Genomic DNA, 19,658 nt, shown 5'->3' with positions numbered 1-19,658 from the left:
TAAGACCGTGTTGGTTTAACTAATTGATCTCCCTCTTGGTTTGATTTGTATTCAATAACTAAATCAAATCCACTTACAGTTGAACAAGCAAAAACATGACCCAGTGTGATCATCACAAAGACATTTGCTCATCATGTGTATGTAACAACAACAACAACAACAACAACAACAACAACAACAACAAGACGCACAACAGGCGAACAATTCATGGAACAAATCAAGCTAATACAAGAACACATTTAAAGTCAGGCTTATTAACACAACAATAACTAATAAATAGATTTGACTAGAGAACCAAAGGAGGGACTTGAAATTTGATAAATAAATAACATCAAAATAATACGTTTCAAATTAAATAAACCGTAAATAAAATTAAATAATGTGCAAATGAAAATACAGCCTTATAATCTGCGAATGATTTGCTTTCTTTTTCTGCGTTGGTAGCGTTAGCTCACACACACACACACACACACACACACGCACGCACACACACGCACACACACGCACACACACACACTCCGTTAACAACTTGATTGTACTTGCGCAAACATTTAGACTTTTGGTTTTTTTTATCACCACTTTCGTCTTCATTTCCTCATTTTAAATACTTCTCCATAACTTTCGCTACAAGCTAGCGGCTAGCCGAGTGTCTTCTTCTGCCTATTGGAGCTTGTAAAACAACCGATTGACGCATTACCGCCACCAAGTGGTGGGAAGCTGTATTGCAGCTGAGCGTCTCATGGATGCCAGGGCTACCTCTGGTGTCTCCAATTGATAACCTATGCGGTAGCGCGGCCCTCTAGGTGGAGCTAATAACCCCCGATGATGTCACATTGCTGACAGGAAGCCAGGGTATTGAAGGTGATTTTCTATCACAGGTTTAATGACGCGCACTTTACTCGGTTGCATTCTGGAAATTGACGGAATTCACGATGAAAGTGACTTTAAAGTTTGTTTTGACTTGGTTTGTTAAGGTTAGGAGTCCTTTTTTATTATTATTACAATAACAATTGTAGTTTCTCTAACAAGTAAATGAGACTCTGAGACTCCGTGTGACCGCGTTGTAGCTTTTTCACTTCTGCCAAAAGACATTCACGCGTCAAAAACCATTAAAAAAAAGCGGTGCATATATTTGCGAAAGTTATCTCGCTGAACAAAATCAGAAAAATATTTCCTGAACTTATTTTAGTTCTAATATTTTCTGCAATAATCCAAAATGCATTTGGCTTCTTTTGTTGAGGGAACCAGTGCGACGCTAACTTCCAGGATTTGGCCTCTTTATAAAAATACATCATCAACCCATTGCTGCGCTCCATTGCTGCGCTCCATTGCTGCGCTCCATTGCAGCCACCAGAAGACTGGGATGTGAACACACTGACCGATGGATCTGAACCTCCATACTGGATATCTCCACCTACGCTTATTCTTTTATTTCCATTGTATCCGTCTCTTGTGAGAACTTTACGGAAGTTTTTTTATTTATTATTTTTATTTGCCCTAAAAAATTGTTTTTAAAGTTATCTCTCAACCGACATTGTAAAGAAATTGGAAACTTTTGGGTCGCGGAGTGCAAGTCTCTTTGCAAGTTTATTTTTTTATTCTTTATTATAAAGAAAAAGGCACTTGTCTTGGAGTCTGAAGGTAAACACTCAGAGAGCCGTCCCGTCAACAAGCCGGATGACTTATCGGCTGCCTTCGTGAATGCCTGTTTGTTTACGTCGGCGTGAGACGGGGGCTCACTTTGGGTTTAGCGTGTTTTGAGCGAGAGAAGACGAGCGACAGATAAAAATGACACGGTGCGCGCCGTACATGTGTTTCATTGCCGCCACTGCACAATAAAGGGAGCCCCTTCTGTAGAGGGATTCCCAGGGGACTACTTTCTGTGTTACAGTCAGACAGAGGAGGCAGGTTTCTCATCGCGTCTCGGTTAAAGGGAGGTTGTTATCTTCTGAAGACGAGGAGGAGGCGTGTGCTCCTTCACCTGCATTTCCCAAACAGAGGTGTTGGGTAAAAACTTTATCTCGACCAAAAGTTTGAGGACTACAAACACTCGCAAAGTGTGGACTGGAGAGGCAGACACAGGTATTGATATGAACCAGTGCCAACCGTGGATGTATAAAGAGAACCGGATGAAGCGCTGGAGTTCATAAAGGTTACCCAGAGGCACATGAGGCAAAAAGAAAAGTTGGACTTAAAAGTATACGTAGATCTTCCGATGATCTTCTGCATCCATGGGGCCCAAAGAGCAAGTGTTGTTTATTTTGACACAGGCAGCAACTTCCAGTTCTGCTGATTGAAGCCAATGTGGACGTGTTCTCTCTCTTGACCACCAGGGGGCGACTTGTCTGGTTGTATAGAAGTCTATGCTTCATGTGTTAAAGCTGCATTCTCTCTCCTGACCACCAGGGGGCGACTCCTCTGGTTGTATAGAAGTCTATGCGTCATGTGTTCAAGCTGCATTCTCTCTCCTGACCACCAGGGGGCGACTCCTCTGGTTGTATAGAAGTCTATGCTTCATGTGTTAAAGCTGCATTCTCTCTCCTGACCACCAGGGGGCGACTCCTCTGGTTGTATAGAAGTCTATGCTTCATGTGTTAAAGCTGCATTCTCTCTCCTGACCACCAGGGGGCAAATTCTCTGGTTGTATAGAAGTATATGCTTCATGTGTTAAAGCTGCATTCTCTCTCCTGACCACCAGGGGCGACTCCTGGTTGTATAGAAGTCTATATAAAATGAGGGCGGTCTTACTGTGATTGACAGGTCGTTGCCGCTACCTTGCTTTAGTTGTTTCCTGTGAAAACGCAGAAAAAATTCAAAACATATTCGTGGACAAAAGAAAGATCCCAAAATAATATTCCTATTGTAGCGAATGTGGCTGTTTACGCGTGAGAGAGAGAGAGAGAGAGAGAGAGAGAGAGAGAGAGAGAGAGAGAGAGAGAGACGTCGGCTATACTGTATCCAGTAACAGCTGGTCTCGAGGCATAATGACCTTTTGTCTCTCCGCGGTCAGGTATACCGAGAGAGGGGATGGGGGGATGGAGGGATGGAGGGAGGGATGGAGGGATGGAGGGATGGAGGGATGGGGTGGGGGCGGAGATTCAGAAGGAGCCGCTTCATATCGGACTGGTCCCGGACAACAAATGGCCGTGAACCGACAGAGAGGGGGAGCTTGATCCATGGTTTCTATTTTTTTCCTTCTTTTCTTTTCTCTCTCTCTCTCTCTCTCTCTCTCTCTCTCTCTCTCTCTCTCTCTCCCCCTCTCTCTCTCTCTCTCTCGCGACCACAGTGAGCGCCGCCGTCTCCGTGCGCACACGTCCGCGTAGGAGCCGCGCTCTTCATCCTCGCCCTCCAACGCCGCCTCGTGCGTCCACTCACCCGGCGCAGGGGAATGGGAGCGTCCCGCTGACACCACGGAGCGACACACGCTGAGACCGAGCATGGCTGTGGACGGTAGGAGCGCTTAGTTCACCCCGCTGCACGCCGCGTGGAGCGAGCCCCACGGCGGCCACCGCTTCCAATAACGACCTCGTTACACCACTTTGAGATTTGGGTCTTTTTTTTTTAAATTTTTTGCACGTTTAGGATATTTCATTTTTGCGACGTTATTATAATATTCTGTCCAAAATGTGTGTGTTTTTTTTTTCTTTTTTTTTTCATTTTTGTGGTTTGATGTGATTCAAAGTACAGTATGTACATGCGGCTAATGTATTTTACTTGGATTAATCTTCTGGATCTCCAGACCAAAATAAAAATAATCACAGGATGTCAGATTGTCAAACTCTGAAACTTGTGAAGTGTTCCATTGGTGCCCATATTCTGCGATTTATTTAAAAAAAATATATATTTGTTAAGCGGCCCATCAAATTATTAATTTAAATAGATTAATTAAATTCTTCTGGAAAAGAAGTCCAGCGTTTATCGTGGTCTGTCTGTCTCTATATTTGAGGGGCCAGAGCACCTGCCTCGGCCGGATGAATTACAAGCTCAGGAGTATCACAATGAGCCAGCGCTCTTTGTTCTTCATTCTTTTGTTTTGTTTAATAATGGAGACTAAATGATGTCAACGGAGACAAAGATTAAACATCATGTTCACCAGAAATGTGGGGAAATCAAAGGAGTGCTGAGGGAGGAGTGTTTTATAACCGAACACACACTCGGACCATCATCCAAACCATTTTAATTTGACTTAAATGATTAACTAATCCTATGTAAATACAAGCATAATGTTTGGAAGTGTAGGCGATAGGAAGGATCTTTCTCTTTCGTGTGTTTGGATAATTGTAAACAATGACCGTTTATTTTCCCAACTAATCCAATCAAAATTTTTACTTCAATAAAAATGACAAGACAATAGTGAAAAATGTGGGTCAAAAGGTTAAAATAGCGAATTTTTCAATGCATTATGAATAAAAAGCCACCACACATCTTCACATTTGAAGAGCTGGAGACTGAAAATATTTCGTAGTTTTGCTTTAAAAAATCATCGGAACTACAGATTGTCAAAATAGTTGCTGATTGGTTTGCTGTTTATTGATTAATTGGTTTATTGTGACCCCACGTTTCTTACACGCTGTCCGCTTCAGAATTCCATACTTATGTTGACTCAAATTTCCAAACTCCTTGATAGATTCTTTGAGACCGAATTTGACTTCCAAACTCAGGGTGCAGCCGACGCTTTGACAAGTTATGGTTACTTTGCATCCGGCTGCCGATTGCAGCCTCTGTCCCGTTAGCTTTTCTGATGATGTCCACGCTCTCTCAGATGTTAAAGCTGCATTCTCTCTCCTGACCACCAGGGGGCGACTCCTCTGCTTGTATAGAAGTCTATGCTTCATGTGTTAAAGCTGCATTCTCTCTCCTGACCACCAGGGGGGCGACTCCTCTGCTTGTATAGAAGTCTATGCTTCATGTGTTAAAGCTGCATTCTCTCTCCTGACCACCAGGGGGCGACTCCTCTGGTTGTATAGAAGTCTATGCTTCGTGTGTTAAAGCTGCATTCTCTCTCCTGACCACCAGGGGGCGACTCCTCTGGTTGTATAGAAGTCTATGCTTCATGTGTTAAAGCTGCATTCTCTCTCCTGACCACCAGGGGGCGACTCCTCTGGTTGTATAGAAGTCTATGCTTCGTGTGTTAAAGCTGCATTCTCTCTCCTGACCACCAGGGGGCGACTCCTCTGGTTGTATAGAAGTCTATGCTTCATGTGTTAAAGCTGCATTCTCTCTCCTGACCACCAGGGGGCGACTCCTCTGGTTGTATAGAAGTCTATATAAATGACTCTACTTCTCTTGATGTATTCCCTCAGTAAACATTGTAAACATTAGTTTTTGGTCTCAATCTCTAGTTTCAAGTCTTCTTCAATACAGCGTGATGTTCATTTAGTAAATTATGGTCATTTAGAGTCAAACAGACCATAAAGCAGGGGATGCTTTAGGGGCGGGGCTACAAGGTGATTGACAGTTCGCTACCACGGCGTCTCTACGTCACTCAAAAAATATGGTCACTTCCTGTTCAGTGGTTACAAAAAGCCGAACTCGAGGCTTAAAAACGTCGGTCCACAAACCGACGAGTGCCGGCTCTTTTTTTTTTAAATGTCCAAACCTCTCCAAACATGCGTGGGAACCGCCATCGTCCTCCGATGAGGTCACACTCCTGCAGCTTATTAAAGGCTGAAGATGTAAAAGATAACTCGCCTCTGTCTCCGGCTTCAGGGGCCAAAGCTGAAAGGGCCGCGAACACCCATTAACATTATGTGCATAAAAAGCTCTTGCTGTTGTCGTTGTTGTTGTTGTTGTCCTGTTATCTGTTCCGTGCTCGGCTGCTGGTGTTTACTCAAGGAGGGGCGGGGTTAGCGAAGCCCAATCAGAGGTCCACCGAGGCATCTCTCCTCTTTGTTAGGACACTCAGTCAGATGTGCATATATGCCAAGCGACACATTGCGCTATCTATAATTAATCCATAGTTTACTTAAGCGTCATTAATTTACCCGTCGCCACGGGCCGACAGTGTGCCTCGCCGCTTCAACTTTAAAGACTGTTTGAGGACACGTCGGGGTTTTCATTTTTCAACCAGAACCACGGACCCCCTTTAACGTAGTCTTAGAGGAACCTTCCCCCCCCCCCCCACACAGCTGTTCAGGTGTAATCAATATAAAAGTTATAATCCGAGAAGAAGAAATAGAAACGCAAATGGAGATGGAACCGCGGGACGTCCCGGGCTCGGTTGGTTCCCCCGTGAATGTTTTCCTTCGGCATGATGGCGGAGTTGCTCGTCGACGTCGGGGCATGTCGGGTTTCCTCGTTGCTGTTGAGTTGTTCGCCGGGCTGTCGGCTACCAGGCCGACTACGAGGGAGACTCGGCACTCTGGATGGTTATAATAGACACGATTTGTTTCCCATCTTCATGTAAATTGCAGAGAGAATTACATTTCTCCGTCTCGCCGTCGGCCGCACGGCGAGTCGCGCCATGTAATTATGCCCCATTCTGGTTTTTTTGTGGGGGGGGGGGGGGGGGGGCTATATTCAGAGTGGATCAAATTCATCAGATGTTTTGCTTCTAACATCCGGCTCTTATATTTGAGATATGCAGCCGTACAAATGATGCTTCTGGCGCTGCGGCGAGGAGCCGGGGATGCTTTTCAGAGGAGGACGAGGGCGAAATGCAGACGCACTCGGGGCGGCATGCTGACAATCTATTTGTCTACGGATTGCATTCAATTTGTTTATATCACGTGGAAAAGGTGAATTCATCTCTGCTGCTTCATGTCTTAAAATCGGCATTCTCTCTCCTGACCACCAGGGGGCGACTCCTCTGGTTGTATAGAAGTCTATGCGTCATGTGTTGAAGCTGCATTCTATCTACTGACCACCAGGGGGCGACTCCTCTGGTTGTATAGAAGTCTATGCTTCATGTGTTAAAGCTGCATCCTCTCTCCTGACCACCAGGGGGCGACTCCTCTGGTTGTATAGAAGTCTACGCTTCATGTGTTAGAGCTGCATTCTCTCTCCTGACCACCAGGGGGCGACTCCTCTGGTTGTATAGAAGTCTACACTTCATGTGTTAGAGCTGCATTCTCTCTCCTGACCACCAGGGGGCGACTCCTCTGGTTGTATAGAAGTCTACACTTCATGTGTTGAAGCTGCATTCTAACTCCTGACCACCATGGGGCGACTCCTCTGGTTGTATAGAAGTCTATGCGTCATGTGTTGAAGCTGCATTCTATCTACTGACCACCAGGGGGCGACTCCTCTGGTTGTATAGAAGTCTACACTTCATGTGTTAGAGCTGCATTCTCTCTCCTGACCACCAGGGGGCGACTCCTCTGGTTGTATAGAAGTCTACACTTCATGTGTTGAAGCTGCATTCTATCTCCTGACCACCAGGGGGCGACTCCTCTGGTTGTATAGAAGTCTATGCGTCATGTGTTGAAGCTGCATTCTATCTACTGGGGCGACTAATCAGACAGACCATAAAGCGGAGTAAGCTTTAGGGCGGGGCAACCTTTGTGATAGACAGGTCTCTACGTCACTCCTCCTCAGTCCAAATATGGTCACTTCCTGTTCACTGGTTGCAGACAAACAAGATGGCGACGTCCAAATCTGCAAACACGTGGCTTCATAACGGCAGTCAGTGGTTGACTTCTTATTTACAGTCTGTATAGTTTGTGTTTGCGTCGTGACATGCGTACACCATATAGGGCTAGTCATTGTAGTGTGCAATACCATGACTACGCCACTGGAGGCAACCCAGTGTGTGTGTGTGTGTGTGTGTGTGTGTGTGTGTGTGTGTGTGTGTGTGGCCTGGCTAAGCTCAGCATGCAGGGTATCCAGAGATCGGTGTCCGGTGCAGAGAAAGCCAGGGCGGCTTCCATTCATCCGTTCAGTGCTCGGCATAAGTGCTCACCATCAACCCCGACAGAGACGAGCGCACAGCTGGAGAACGATCCCAAAAATAACAACCCATTAATTCATGTCTCTCATGTGGGTCGACAGAGCGCTGCGAGAGGGGTCGATGTTTGAGGATTTTCCTCCTGCAAGGCGGAGACGCTACTTTGACTCAGAAATCTACGGACGCAAACAGACAAAATAGTCAAATGAACACCCGAATGTGTATTTTTGGACGTTTTTCTTTCCGCTCGCGTCACAAAGTCGGACGATCATTCAACTGCGAAAAAAACAATCGCTCCCCCTTTTTTTTTTTCCAGCGAGGCCTTCAGGCTCCGGACTCACAGTCTGCAGAGTCACATGTGGCTCGTTGTTGTTTGTTTTAGTCCATGTGTTTGTTTACTTCTGTGTGTGGGTGCACATGCAGATGAAGCAGAAGGAGCCCCTCAGTGGGTGTGATGATGAGGGGTGGGGGGGGTGGGGGTGGGGGTGGGGGGGGGGGGGGGCTCCATTTGGCTCCATTTGGCTCCATTTGGCTCCAACACCAGTTAAAGCCAAATGTGTTTTTTCTAGAAAAGTTAAATAGTGTGTTAACCCTCTAAGTTACCGAGGCACAGTGGGGGTTGTATGTGTGTGTGTATGTGTGTGTGTGTGTGTGTCGTCCATCATCGGCTCTCTGATTTGCCACTGCCCCCCCCCTGCAGCTGCACCTGGATCACCGCCGCCTCTCCAAACGCTCTCAGTTCTCCCAAAACGTCCCGACGTGACTGATGAAGCTCGAGCGCGCTCGTAAATCGTTCCCTCGGTCGAGTGACGCCTCAAAAGGGTTAAAGGGTCTTTCATTTTTTTTATTATTTATTACAACCCGGCTCTGATATGTGTCGCTTTGGCGTCTTTCTTTCATTGTTCATCTCTTACCTGCCGTGGCACTTCGATGGTTTTGGGGGGGTTTCAGTGGCCGGGTGTTGCAGACGTTTCCAAGGAAACGGGACTACATGGCGCTCGGCTTGTGGAGCTCAAAGCCCCGAAGAAAATACTTTGATTCCCATAAATCATGGAATCGCACACACCCAATCATCTATTGTGTCTTTGCGCTATTTGTATTGTTTACAACCCGCAGAGCACTTGACGTGTTTATAGACATGATATCACTTAAATAAGTTGCAATCAAACAGAAGTTACCCTGAAAGGAACCCAATAATAAACCCTGTATCTCAGGGTGAGGCCCTTGTACTGGGTCCGACTTCTCCCCCCCCCCACTCCCTCCCTTCCTTCCTCCCTTCCTTCCTCCCTTCCTTCCTCCCTTCCTCTCCCTGAATTAGAGTGTGCACAGGCCCATATCCAATTTCTCTCCTTTAATTAGCCTTCTGCACCATGAGAGGCAGCGAGGGAGAGGGTTGAGAGGGTTCAGGGATGGATGAAGAAGAGAAATGTAATTTTTCTGAAGGATTGCACTAATTAGGTATAATTTCATACCGCGGTTGAATCCCTGATGCATCGAACTGTTGTTACTTACTGACGTGATGCAGGTGAACTCTCTCCGGCTGGCTGTATCGTTTCCTTCAGATCGATTTAATCGATGTGTTTTGGTCTCTTTGTTTTATCTCGTTTGTGTGCTTTTCTTTTCCCCCTCCCCGGCTATAATTACCTCGACGTCACTGTAATTGCTCAGTTTACCATTTATGAATATTGTCCATTGTTGATCTGTGTCATTGCCGTCTGTCCTGAGAAAAATGACAAAGAAATAGAAGTAGAACAGGAGCGGAACGGAGGTTCCCGTTTAAATCAACGCAGCGGGACGGTCGGAGAGGTGGCCATGTTTATCGGTGGCACTGGGACCATTGGAACCATTGGGACCGTTGGAACCATTGGGACCGTTGGAACCGTTGGAACCATTGGAACCATTGGAACCATTGGGACCATTGGAACCATTGGGACCGTTAGGACCATTGTAACCATTGGGACCATTGGAACCATTGGGACCGTTAGGACCATTGTAACCATTGGGACCATTGGAACCATTGGAACCATTGGGACCGTTAGGACCATTGGGACCGTTGGAACCATTGGGACCATTGTAACCATTGGGACCGTTGGAACCATTGGAACCATTGGAACCATTGGAACCATTGGGACCATTGTAACCATTGGGACCGTTAGGACCATTGTAACCATTGTAACCATTGTAACCATTGGGACCGTTAGGACCATTGGGACCATTGGGACCGTTAGGACCATTGGAACCATTGGGACTGTTGGAACCTTTGGAACCATTGGAAATTGTGGCAAAAGTGGCAACAACTTTTGGTGAGGCTGCTTTCAACCCTCTAAAGGTTGAAAATATTGATATTTATATATTTTTAGCAACTCAAAAAAATCTATTCAATACAGCTTTTATATAGCCGTTTTTATTATAATTATTGCTTATTATCATGTCAGATTTTCTCCAGTGTTTTTATGCTACGGTTTTAGTATTTATTTCTTATTTTATTACACTCTTATTGAACAGTTTTACTGTGATCATCCAAAAAAAAAATATATTTATCTATTTTTTCTCAACTTCATTTGGGTGTGCATTAATCTCTTCGTCTAATTATCTTGTCATTAATTTGTAAAGCAGATTTAATTGAAATTTTTTTTAAGGTGCCATATCAATAAAACCTGATTGATAACGGTTCTCGACTAGCCATCCGCAAAAGAACGTTATTTTATTTTGTACGAGTGTTCGATGCCCATTCTACTCCTATTCTATTTATTAAGGCGAGGCCACGTTGGTGTGATGAGGCCACGTCTGTTCGCCCCCCCCCCCCCCCCCCCCCCCCTGTGTATCCTCAGTCTCATCCTCGCTCAGATGTCTTTGGGCCTGTAGTTTCAAGGAGAGCCCCCCCCCCCCCCCCCCTGTTTATCCTCAGTCTCATCCTCGCTCAGATGTCTTTGGGCCTGTAGTTTCAAGGAGAGCCCCCCCCCCCCCATTAGAGTCTGCTAGACAAACAGTCTAATTAAGTGTGGCCTTGCGTGATCGGGGAAGCTCGGAGCTTTTTCACTCTTTTGTTAATAGGGTTGGCCCGCTCCTCCTAGCGAGTGTGTGTGTGTGTGTGGTGTGTGTTGTGTGTGTGTGTGTCTTTGAAAAGTAACGTGTTTCAGACCATCGGTCATACCTTTCTTCCGAAAATAGAAAATCAATTTTGCCTCTCTTATCGTCCTCTGAGCCGATTTCTTTCTTCCTGCTCTTCCTCCAGACGACGTTTCACACATTTGTTGTTTTTTGTTGTTGTTTTTAAATTGCCCTCCATACGGTTCACCCTCTGCTGCATATTTATTGGTACATTCTCTCTCTCTCTCTCTCTCTCTCTCTCTCTCTCTCTTGACTCTCTGAACTTTCTCTGCTGCTGCTGTTTTTTTTTTGCACCGGTGATCATGCGCCCGTGCGAGTGAGTGTGCACCTCCACGTCTGTCCACGTCTGATCTCACCCGCCGATGCAGGAAAACTGGCATCGTGGCATTTTGGGGGTTGCCCGGTTACGGGGCTGAGGTGACTCGCGCTCGCTCACAACACCTTTTATTGCCTGTTTTACAACAGTGTGATCGACAGCCGAGTGTGCTCACTTTTATTGCTTCGGGTGAGCGTGTTCGGCCAACAGCGGTGCTACGGGATCATAAAACCCACTGGAAAAAAAGGGAGCAGGTATAAACTTTTACACATCCCTGATCACGTTTTCTTTTTGTTGCCAGCAATACTAATTGTTGATCATTGATCCATATTGGCAGATACGGATCACTTTGTTGTTTGGTATCGCAGCTGGTCTGCAAGGATCCGGACATCATAAGACCGTAAACCATCAAACATTTAAAATGTTATATATTTAGTAATTGTCGTCATAAAAACACACATTTCAAATGATAAGTTAAGATTTTTTTTTTATTTGTTATGTATTATGTAAATCTTGTCATTAGTACTTTTAATGATGTATTATTAGAGGTTATTGTAAACAGCCCATAATTCATCTCTAATATATATTTATGTTATTTATGTATCTATTATCTAACAATATGTATCTATTATCTAACAATATGAATCTATTATCTAACAATATGAATCTATTCTTTAACATATGTATCGACTATCTAACAATATGAATCTATTATCTAATATATGTATCGATTATCTAACATATGTATCTATTATTTAACGTATGTATCGATTATCTAACAAAATGTATCTATTATCTAACATATATATCTATTATCTAACGTATGTATCGATTATCTAACAATATGTATCTATTATCTAACATATGTATTGATTATCTAACATATGTATCTATTATCTAACATATATATCTATTATCTAACATATATCTATTATCTAACGTATATCTATTATCTAACATATATCTATTATCTAACGTATGTATCGATTATCTAACAATATGAATCTATTATCTAACATATATATCTATTATCTAACGTATGTATCTATTATCTAACATATGTATCTATTATCTAACATATGTATCTATTATCTAACATCCCCTTTCCAATAATTTAAAATCCCAATTGACAAAATGAGCTTTTCACTTATTAAACTTAAACTTTTCCCTATTTCTTTCCTCTCCGACCCCGAGGACTCTCTGGCTGAGATGAATGAAAGCCATATGGCACTCACTCTCTCTCTCTCTCTCTCTCTATATATATATATATATAGCAGAGATTTGATGGATATTTCAGTGGTTTATTTAAGTGGCGTGCAGGTTTCCGTTGGCGTGTGTACGTATAATCTGATGTTCTGCCTTTCAGCCGGTCGAATAAGAACCCACTCGGATTCTCTTAATGTCGCCCTCCAGGAAAAAACGTCCCGGAGGCCGAGCGGAAGAGATCCTTTTTAACCCAAATGTAACCCGCTGCCTCACGTGCCCCCTTCTTATTATTAAAGGAGACATCATGCAAACATCCACAGGTTATATTATTACAAATACACTTCCTTTACATCGCGCGGTGGCAAAAAGCCAACCCAACGCTCCTTTGTGTAGAATGAAGCTCTTCGGAGCGTCCGCACCCTTTTGACCCGATTCATTTTTTTGTTGAAATCCACTGAGACACATGTGTCCGTTGTGCCTCATCCGTACATTAGGAGGGATTTGTCCCGTGGAAGTGGGAGATGGAAGCAGCGGGATGTGATCGCCTAAGTGCTGCGATGGCCACGAAAAGGCCGCGGGGGCTGGAAATAACAAAAAAAAAGAAGAAGAAGAAGAAGAAGAAGAGGAAGAAGAGAAATCCTGTAGCGATACATGTGCAGCCATGTATATTTTTGACTCTGTGCACGCACCCCGAGGCGATGTGAGACTTTTGCACATCCTGACAGTTGCTTTGAGGAACACGCAGCCATCGGTTTGAGTCCCAATACATATCGCCCTAAAAGCAGTTTATTGCCTCTTCGTCTGCTTTTTGTCTTGTCCTCTCTTTCTTCACACAGCTTTTCGCCCCAGAAATAGATTTGTATTTTTATTTATTTTCTCTCATCGAGCTCTGAATGACAGACGTTCCCCCCCCCCCCCGAACCCGTTGAGGCAGCCGGGGGTCACAGTGGCCGTCAGTCAGAGCGAGTGGGGGGCGGGCTCTAAGCTGTCAACCCCAACGTCAACGGTCTCGCCCTACATATCAGGTCACTGGTGCTCTGCAGGCTTTGGGTGTTGGTAGGAGCACACACTCACACACACACACACACACACACACAGTCGACACACAACTCAAGCTACACGCATGCACTGAAGGCCACATTTGCACTTGCGAGACAAATCTTTTTCTTCGGGAGCTTCTGCAGAGGGAAAGTGCACGATGTGGTTGGATGAGGTGCACGACGTGGTTGGATGAGGTGCACGACGTGGTTGGATGAGGTGCACGAGGTGGTTGGATGAGGTGCACGACGTGGTTGGATGAGGTGCACGACGTGGTTGGATGAGGTTGCACGACGTGGTTGGATGAGGTGCACAATGTGGTTGGATGAGGTGCACGATGTGGTTGGATGAGGTGCACGACGTGGTTGGATGAGGTGCACGAGGTGGTTGGATGAGGTGCACGAGGTGGTTGGATGAGGTGCACGATGTGGTTGGATGAGGTGCACGATGTGGTTGGATGAGGTGCACGATGTGGTTGGATGAGGTGCACGATGTGGTTGGATGAGGTGCACGATGTAGTTGGATGAGGTGCACGAAGTGGTTGGATGAGGTGCACGACATGGTTGGATGAGGTGCACGACGTGGTTGGATGAGGTGCACGAGGTGCACGATGTGGTTGGATGAGGTGCACGACGTGGTTGGATGAGGTGCACGACGTGGTTGGATGAGGTGCACGACGTGGTTGGATGAGGTGCACGACGTGGTTGGATGAGGTGCACGACGTGGTTGGATGAGGTGCACAATGTGGTTGGATGAGGTGCACGATGTGGTTGGATGAGGTGCACGACGTGGTTGGATGAGGTGCACGAGGTGGTTGGATGAGGTGCACAATGTGGTTGGATGAGGTGCACGATGTGGTTGGATGAGGTGCACGATGTGGTTGGATGAGGTGCACGATGTGGTTGGATGAGGTGCACGATGTGGTTGGATGAGGTGCACGATGTGGTTGGATGAGGTGCACGATGTGGTTGGATGAGGTGCACGACGTGGTTGGATGAGGTGCACGACGTGGTTGGATGAGGTGCACGTAATGCAGCTGAAAGCGAAGTGATTAAATGGGGGTTGCATAATAAAGCTCCTCTCGCTTGTCCTCTTTCATCGAGAGTGAAAATGGCTCCGATGCTCTAACGCGAGTACAGATGTAATGGCTCAGCCGTGTGTGTGTGTGTGTGTGTGCGTGTGTGTGTGTGTGTGTGTGTGTGAGAAAAGAGGAACGCTCACACGTGTGCTGTTTAATGCCACGTTGTGAACACAACGTCTGTGAGGGATAATTGGACTGTGTTTAAGTGTGTGTGTGTGTTTGAGGAGCGATAATAGGGAAATGGTTCAGCAGAGGTGAAGAGAAGAACTCAGAAAACACGTGAGAATAAATCCATAATAAATGATGAAGCATAATAAAATCCTAGATATTTAAAACGTTCTCATCTCCAGCGGACTTTCAGGATAAGTGCTTCAAACTGAACACGTTTATATCAGAGTCTCTTTTGGACCAAAGCTAACGTGCTATGACAGTTACGGACGCGTTATTGTTTGATTGGCGAGCATCATTTTGTAATTTATGTAAATATATTTTTTCCTGGACGGAGGAAAAACTGGAATAGAGAGAAGGAACGAGATCTGGTTTGGAACAGAGTTACTGGAATCACTGTGACACACACACACACACACACACACACACACACACACACACACAAGGATTCATTGGTGGATGGCCAAGTAGAGTCTCTCCGTCACTGAGGAGAAACATCTGGCGTCATTAGAAGTCAACGTCAGGGGAGCTGAGAGTGTTTGACGGTGCAGGTGGCTCCTCCCATCTGTGGCTCCTCCCATCAGTGGCTCCTCCCATCAGTGTATGAATGGATGAACGATGTCATGTGTTAAAGCGCTGTACAAGAACCGGTCCATTTCATTAACATGAAGGCAATATATTTGATTCGCCAATATCCCGGTTATCGTCAATAACGGTACATCGGGACACTCGATGCGTATAAATCAACTTTCCACAACTTTTAATACAGATTAGATTAGAAGATTAGTATAGAGATAAATATGAAGCTGCAGCCACGGGCGGTTAGCTTAGCTTAGCATAAAGTGCCTCGAATACTCGTTAACTGATTAACGCGTTACCATGAGATACGGCGCCGGAAAGGAAAGAAAAAGGGAATAAACGTCGTAACTGTGACTTTAAGAAAAAAACAAACGGTGGAAAGAAATAAGTCGGAACGAGGTTAAGAAAGTTAAGAGGAGAGATGAATGGAAGATGGACGCCAGTGTGTTTTAGAGTGAAAGGATGGAGAAGGAAAGGAGAGGAGAAGGAAAGGAGAGGAGGAAGGTTCCCGTGGGATGTTCTGCCCGGACCAGACGCTCCTGCTGGGACTTCATGTGCATTGATGTGCAGAAGGGCTCGCTTTGATTCTTCTCCCCGCTTTGTACCAGCTGCTGTCCGCTATGTTACCTGACAGCACAGCCGCTGGCAACCGAGTGTGTGTGTGTGTGTGTGTGTGTGGAGGAGGGGTAATTGGCATGTCCATCTGACTGAAAGGACTGGATAAGAAGAGAAGACATGATAACACGGCAATTATGCCGAGAAGGACGGACCCCCAAATCTGCACAGCGTGCCGCCGAGTCCCACGGAAACAGGTGTGGCGGGGGGGGGGGGGGGCGCCGCAAGCTCATTGGCTGAAGGACCGTGGACCAAACACGTCTGACTGAATTGTGAACACAGACCACGCGCTCTCCCACTGAGGTTTTGTCCCGGCGGCAACAGTTATGACAAGTGAAGTGCCTTAAACCTGGATTATTTCTACTGACCACCAGGGGGCGACTCCTCTGGTTGTATAGAAGTCTATGCTTCGTGTGTTAAAGCTGCATTCTCTCTCCTGACCACCAGGGGGCGACTCCTCTGGTTGTATAGAAGTCTATGCTTCATGTGTTAAAGCTGCATTCTCTCTCCTGACCACCAGGGGGCGACTCCTCTGGTTGTATAGAAGTCTATGCTTCGTGTGTTAAAGCTGCATTCTCTCTCCTGACCACCAGGGGGCGACTCCTCTGGTTGTATAGAAGTATATGCTTCATGTGTTAAAGCTGCATTCTCTCTCCTCACCACCAGGAGGCGACTCCTCTGGTTGTATAGAAGTCTATGCTTCATGTCTTAAACCTCTCTTCTCTCTCTCCGTTCCCACCCCTCCGGGTCAGATTAAGCGCCAGCCTCCTGGATCGCATCGCAGAGCAACACATCAAACTTTTTTTGGTAACTTCAAAGCTCTGAGTTCCTCCGCCGAGCTGCTGCTCCTCATCATTTATGCAGCTTACGGATCTACGAGCCGACTCCCCGTCTGCGGCGTTTCGTTCTCTCCTCGTCCATCGCGGCTTCAAATTCATTGGCGCATTTCCTTTTCTCTCTCTCTCTGTTTACCTCTCAGCTTCTGTGGAGCATTAACTTTTTATCCCCCCCCCCCCCCCCCTCTTGTCCATTCTATAAGCCTTTTCTTTCTCATTCCTCTTTAATTTATTTCATCCCCCCCCCCCCCCCCCCCTCGTCCCGGTCGCTTTTGTGCGGGCGCGGTGAACGCCGTCGGGCGGATTATCAGCCGACTCGCATCGGTCGTTTGTTCATCCGGTTGTTTGCGAACCTTCTCGGCGCTCCGCAAACCTTTTTGTTTGTTTGTTTGTTTGTTTGTTTGTTTGTTTGTGGACATTTCGGCTGCGTCATCGGCTGGTTTTATTTGTTTTTTTTCTCGCCACGCTACGCTGCTCACACGTGCGCAAACAAAGCGGAGTGCTTCAAGTGATTTTCATGGGGATTCAATAAAGTATTGAGTCCTGGAGCCCAGACCCCCCCCCCCCCCCCCCCAGACCCCCTTTCCACATCCCGGTCTCGCTCGCCAGGCCACCGCGTGAGAGCACCGCATCGATTTTTTTTGCAGACCGCATGTAACAATCACAACGGAACCGCGGTCCACTCGGGCTCCGCTGGGCTCCACATGGCAGCGGGTTGTTCGATGCTCGGCGGACAAGAGCGCGGTGGACCCCCCTAGCCGGACGGCCCTGCAGGGGGGCCGGCAATATTATTTTGTACCCAAACATTCGTTATTCCCCTTGGGTTCCTTTGGCTTGTGGATGTTAAAGACCTTTTTAATGTGACTTCCCCCCAATGTGTGTGCTCTTACCTCTGATCCATGTGGAGGTCCCAAGCAGGCTAATGATTGATCTGTCAGAAGGTCTTTATCGGCTGTGATTGATTGAACGGAGCGGCGTCGTGAAGTAGATCGATCATCTGATTACCGCTCTTAAGCCCGGCCTGTCGAATAACAATTAAATATCTCGTAAAGCAAACATCATGCAAAATTGAACACGGGGTGGCGTGCGCCCTTGAAGAGCTCTCTGGCAGTTTGAAGCGGCTTTTATTTAAACTAAGGATTCATTATTGAAATGCGGGCAAACGTACGGGCGTGGACGGCGTGGACGGCGTGGACGGCGTGGGCGGCGTGGACGGCGTGGACGGGTCAAACTTGGTTTTAAGTGCACAACCAGAACGAATGTAGTCAATGGTGCAGAGGTCCAGGTCTTGCTGTAGAATGAGCAGCAGGAAGTGATACAAGTCAGCGTGATCGATAACTGCCAAAGTCAACGTCCGTTTATACCACGTCCGCCTGCATCGAGACAGGAAGTCAATGGTAGAGGAGTAAAGCCCGCCTCTTGCTTGATTTGATTGGATGCCTGGGGCAAGTGTGAAATCGTTGAGCGGAGCAACTCCGATATTGTAAAAGAATGCGATCAGCCACTAAGTTAGGTTTAAGAAAAGATCGTGAAATACTTAATGAGGTTTAGGAAAAGATCGTAAAATACTTAAGGTTTAGGAAAAGATCGTAAAATACTTAAGGTTTAGGAAAAGATCGTAAAATACTTAATCAGGTTTAGGAAAAGATCGTAAAATACTTAATCAGGTTTAGGAAGAGATCGTAAAATACTTAAGGTTTAGGAAAAGATCGTAAAATACTTAATCAGGTTTAGGAAGAGATCGTAAAATACTTAAGGTTTAGGAAAGGATCGTAAAATACTTAATCAGGTTTAGGAAGAGATCGTAAAATACTTAAGGTTTAGAAAAAGATCGTAAAATGTTTAGTTATGTTTAGGAAGAGATGATAAAATACTTAAGTTAGGTTGAGGAAGATATCGTAAAATCCTTAAGTTAGGTTGAGGAAGAGGTCGTAAAATACTTAAGTTAGGTTGAGGAAGATATCGTAAAATCCTTAAGTTAGGTTGAGGAAGAGGTCGTAAAATACTTAAGTTAGGTTTAGGAAAAGATAGTTGTTTGTACGCGAGTTACGTGACAACTAAATTAGAGTTGAAGACGGCGTAATAATAATACGCCCACGATTTACGGCGTAATAGTCTTCGTCAATGTGGCGACGAACACCGTACGAAACCAGCCCGATTGCGCCTCACGTTCTACCGTTCGACCTCCGAATTATCGACCGTCAGCGAGATCTAATCTGTCCTCGTCGTCATAGCGAGGCTGTGAAGGAGGACGAGAGAGAGAATCGCATGATCTCATCCGCTCATCGTTTCTCTCGTTCGATTCCTGAAGCAATTAATATCAACGCTCTGCTCCGGGAAGCTTCATCTTCGACCCGCTCGCTTCCTGTCTTTCTTCATCCCTTCATCCTCTTAGGGGGCGGCGACCGTGTCGGGCCTCGGCATGGCGTCTCCTCCTCCGGTGAGAGGAGGACGTGCAGCGAGTCCCTCTGAGCCGGAGTGGACATGACGGGAGTGTGTGTGTGTGTGTGTGTGTGTGTGTGTGTGTGTGTGTGCGTGTTCCCGTCCGAGTGTGTGTGTTTTTATCTAAAGTGATCTGTAATTGTATGTTCTCTGACACAGTGATGGGTAATCAATAGTTCCGTCTCTCTCGGTGGAGGTGCGGTGGGTAGTAAAAGTCACGCTGTCCTCAACGCTTGTTTAATGTCTTCACGCCGGCGACTTCCAATCCGCGCTCGTGAATGCGATATTTTAAGATCGCTGTGGACCTGTGGACTCAATGATGAACTGGTTTAGAATGTGAAGGTCAAAGGTCAAGGTCACTGTGACTCCTCTCATTCAGAG

At 46.0% G+C, this 19,658-nt stretch overlaps 1 protein-coding gene across 1 annotated transcript in view; it reads left to right on the top strand.

Annotated features, from left to right (window-relative positions):
* Positions 1-2,231: 2,231 nt before the first annotated feature.
* The window catches only part of samd10b (sterile alpha motif domain containing 10b), a 50,103-nt gene continuing 32,676 nt past the window's right edge, over positions 2,232-19,658 (top strand). The window contains exons 1-2 of the mRNA XM_034538142.1: positions 2,232-2,249; positions 3,324-3,450. Coding sequence (XP_034394033.1) covers positions 2,232-2,249; positions 3,324-3,450 — 145 coding nt within the window. The remainder of the gene's footprint in view (positions 2,250-3,323; positions 3,451-19,658) is intronic.

Source organism: Cyclopterus lumpus, chromosome 7 (assembly GCF_009769545.1).
Source record: "Cyclopterus lumpus isolate fCycLum1 chromosome 7, fCycLum1.pri, whole genome shotgun sequence".
NCBI classification, from domain to species: Eukaryota; Metazoa; Chordata; class Actinopteri; order Perciformes; family Cyclopteridae; genus Cyclopterus; species Cyclopterus lumpus.
The sequence above is the reverse complement of the archived record's forward strand: the minus strand, read 5'-3'. Positions and strand labels throughout refer to the sequence as shown.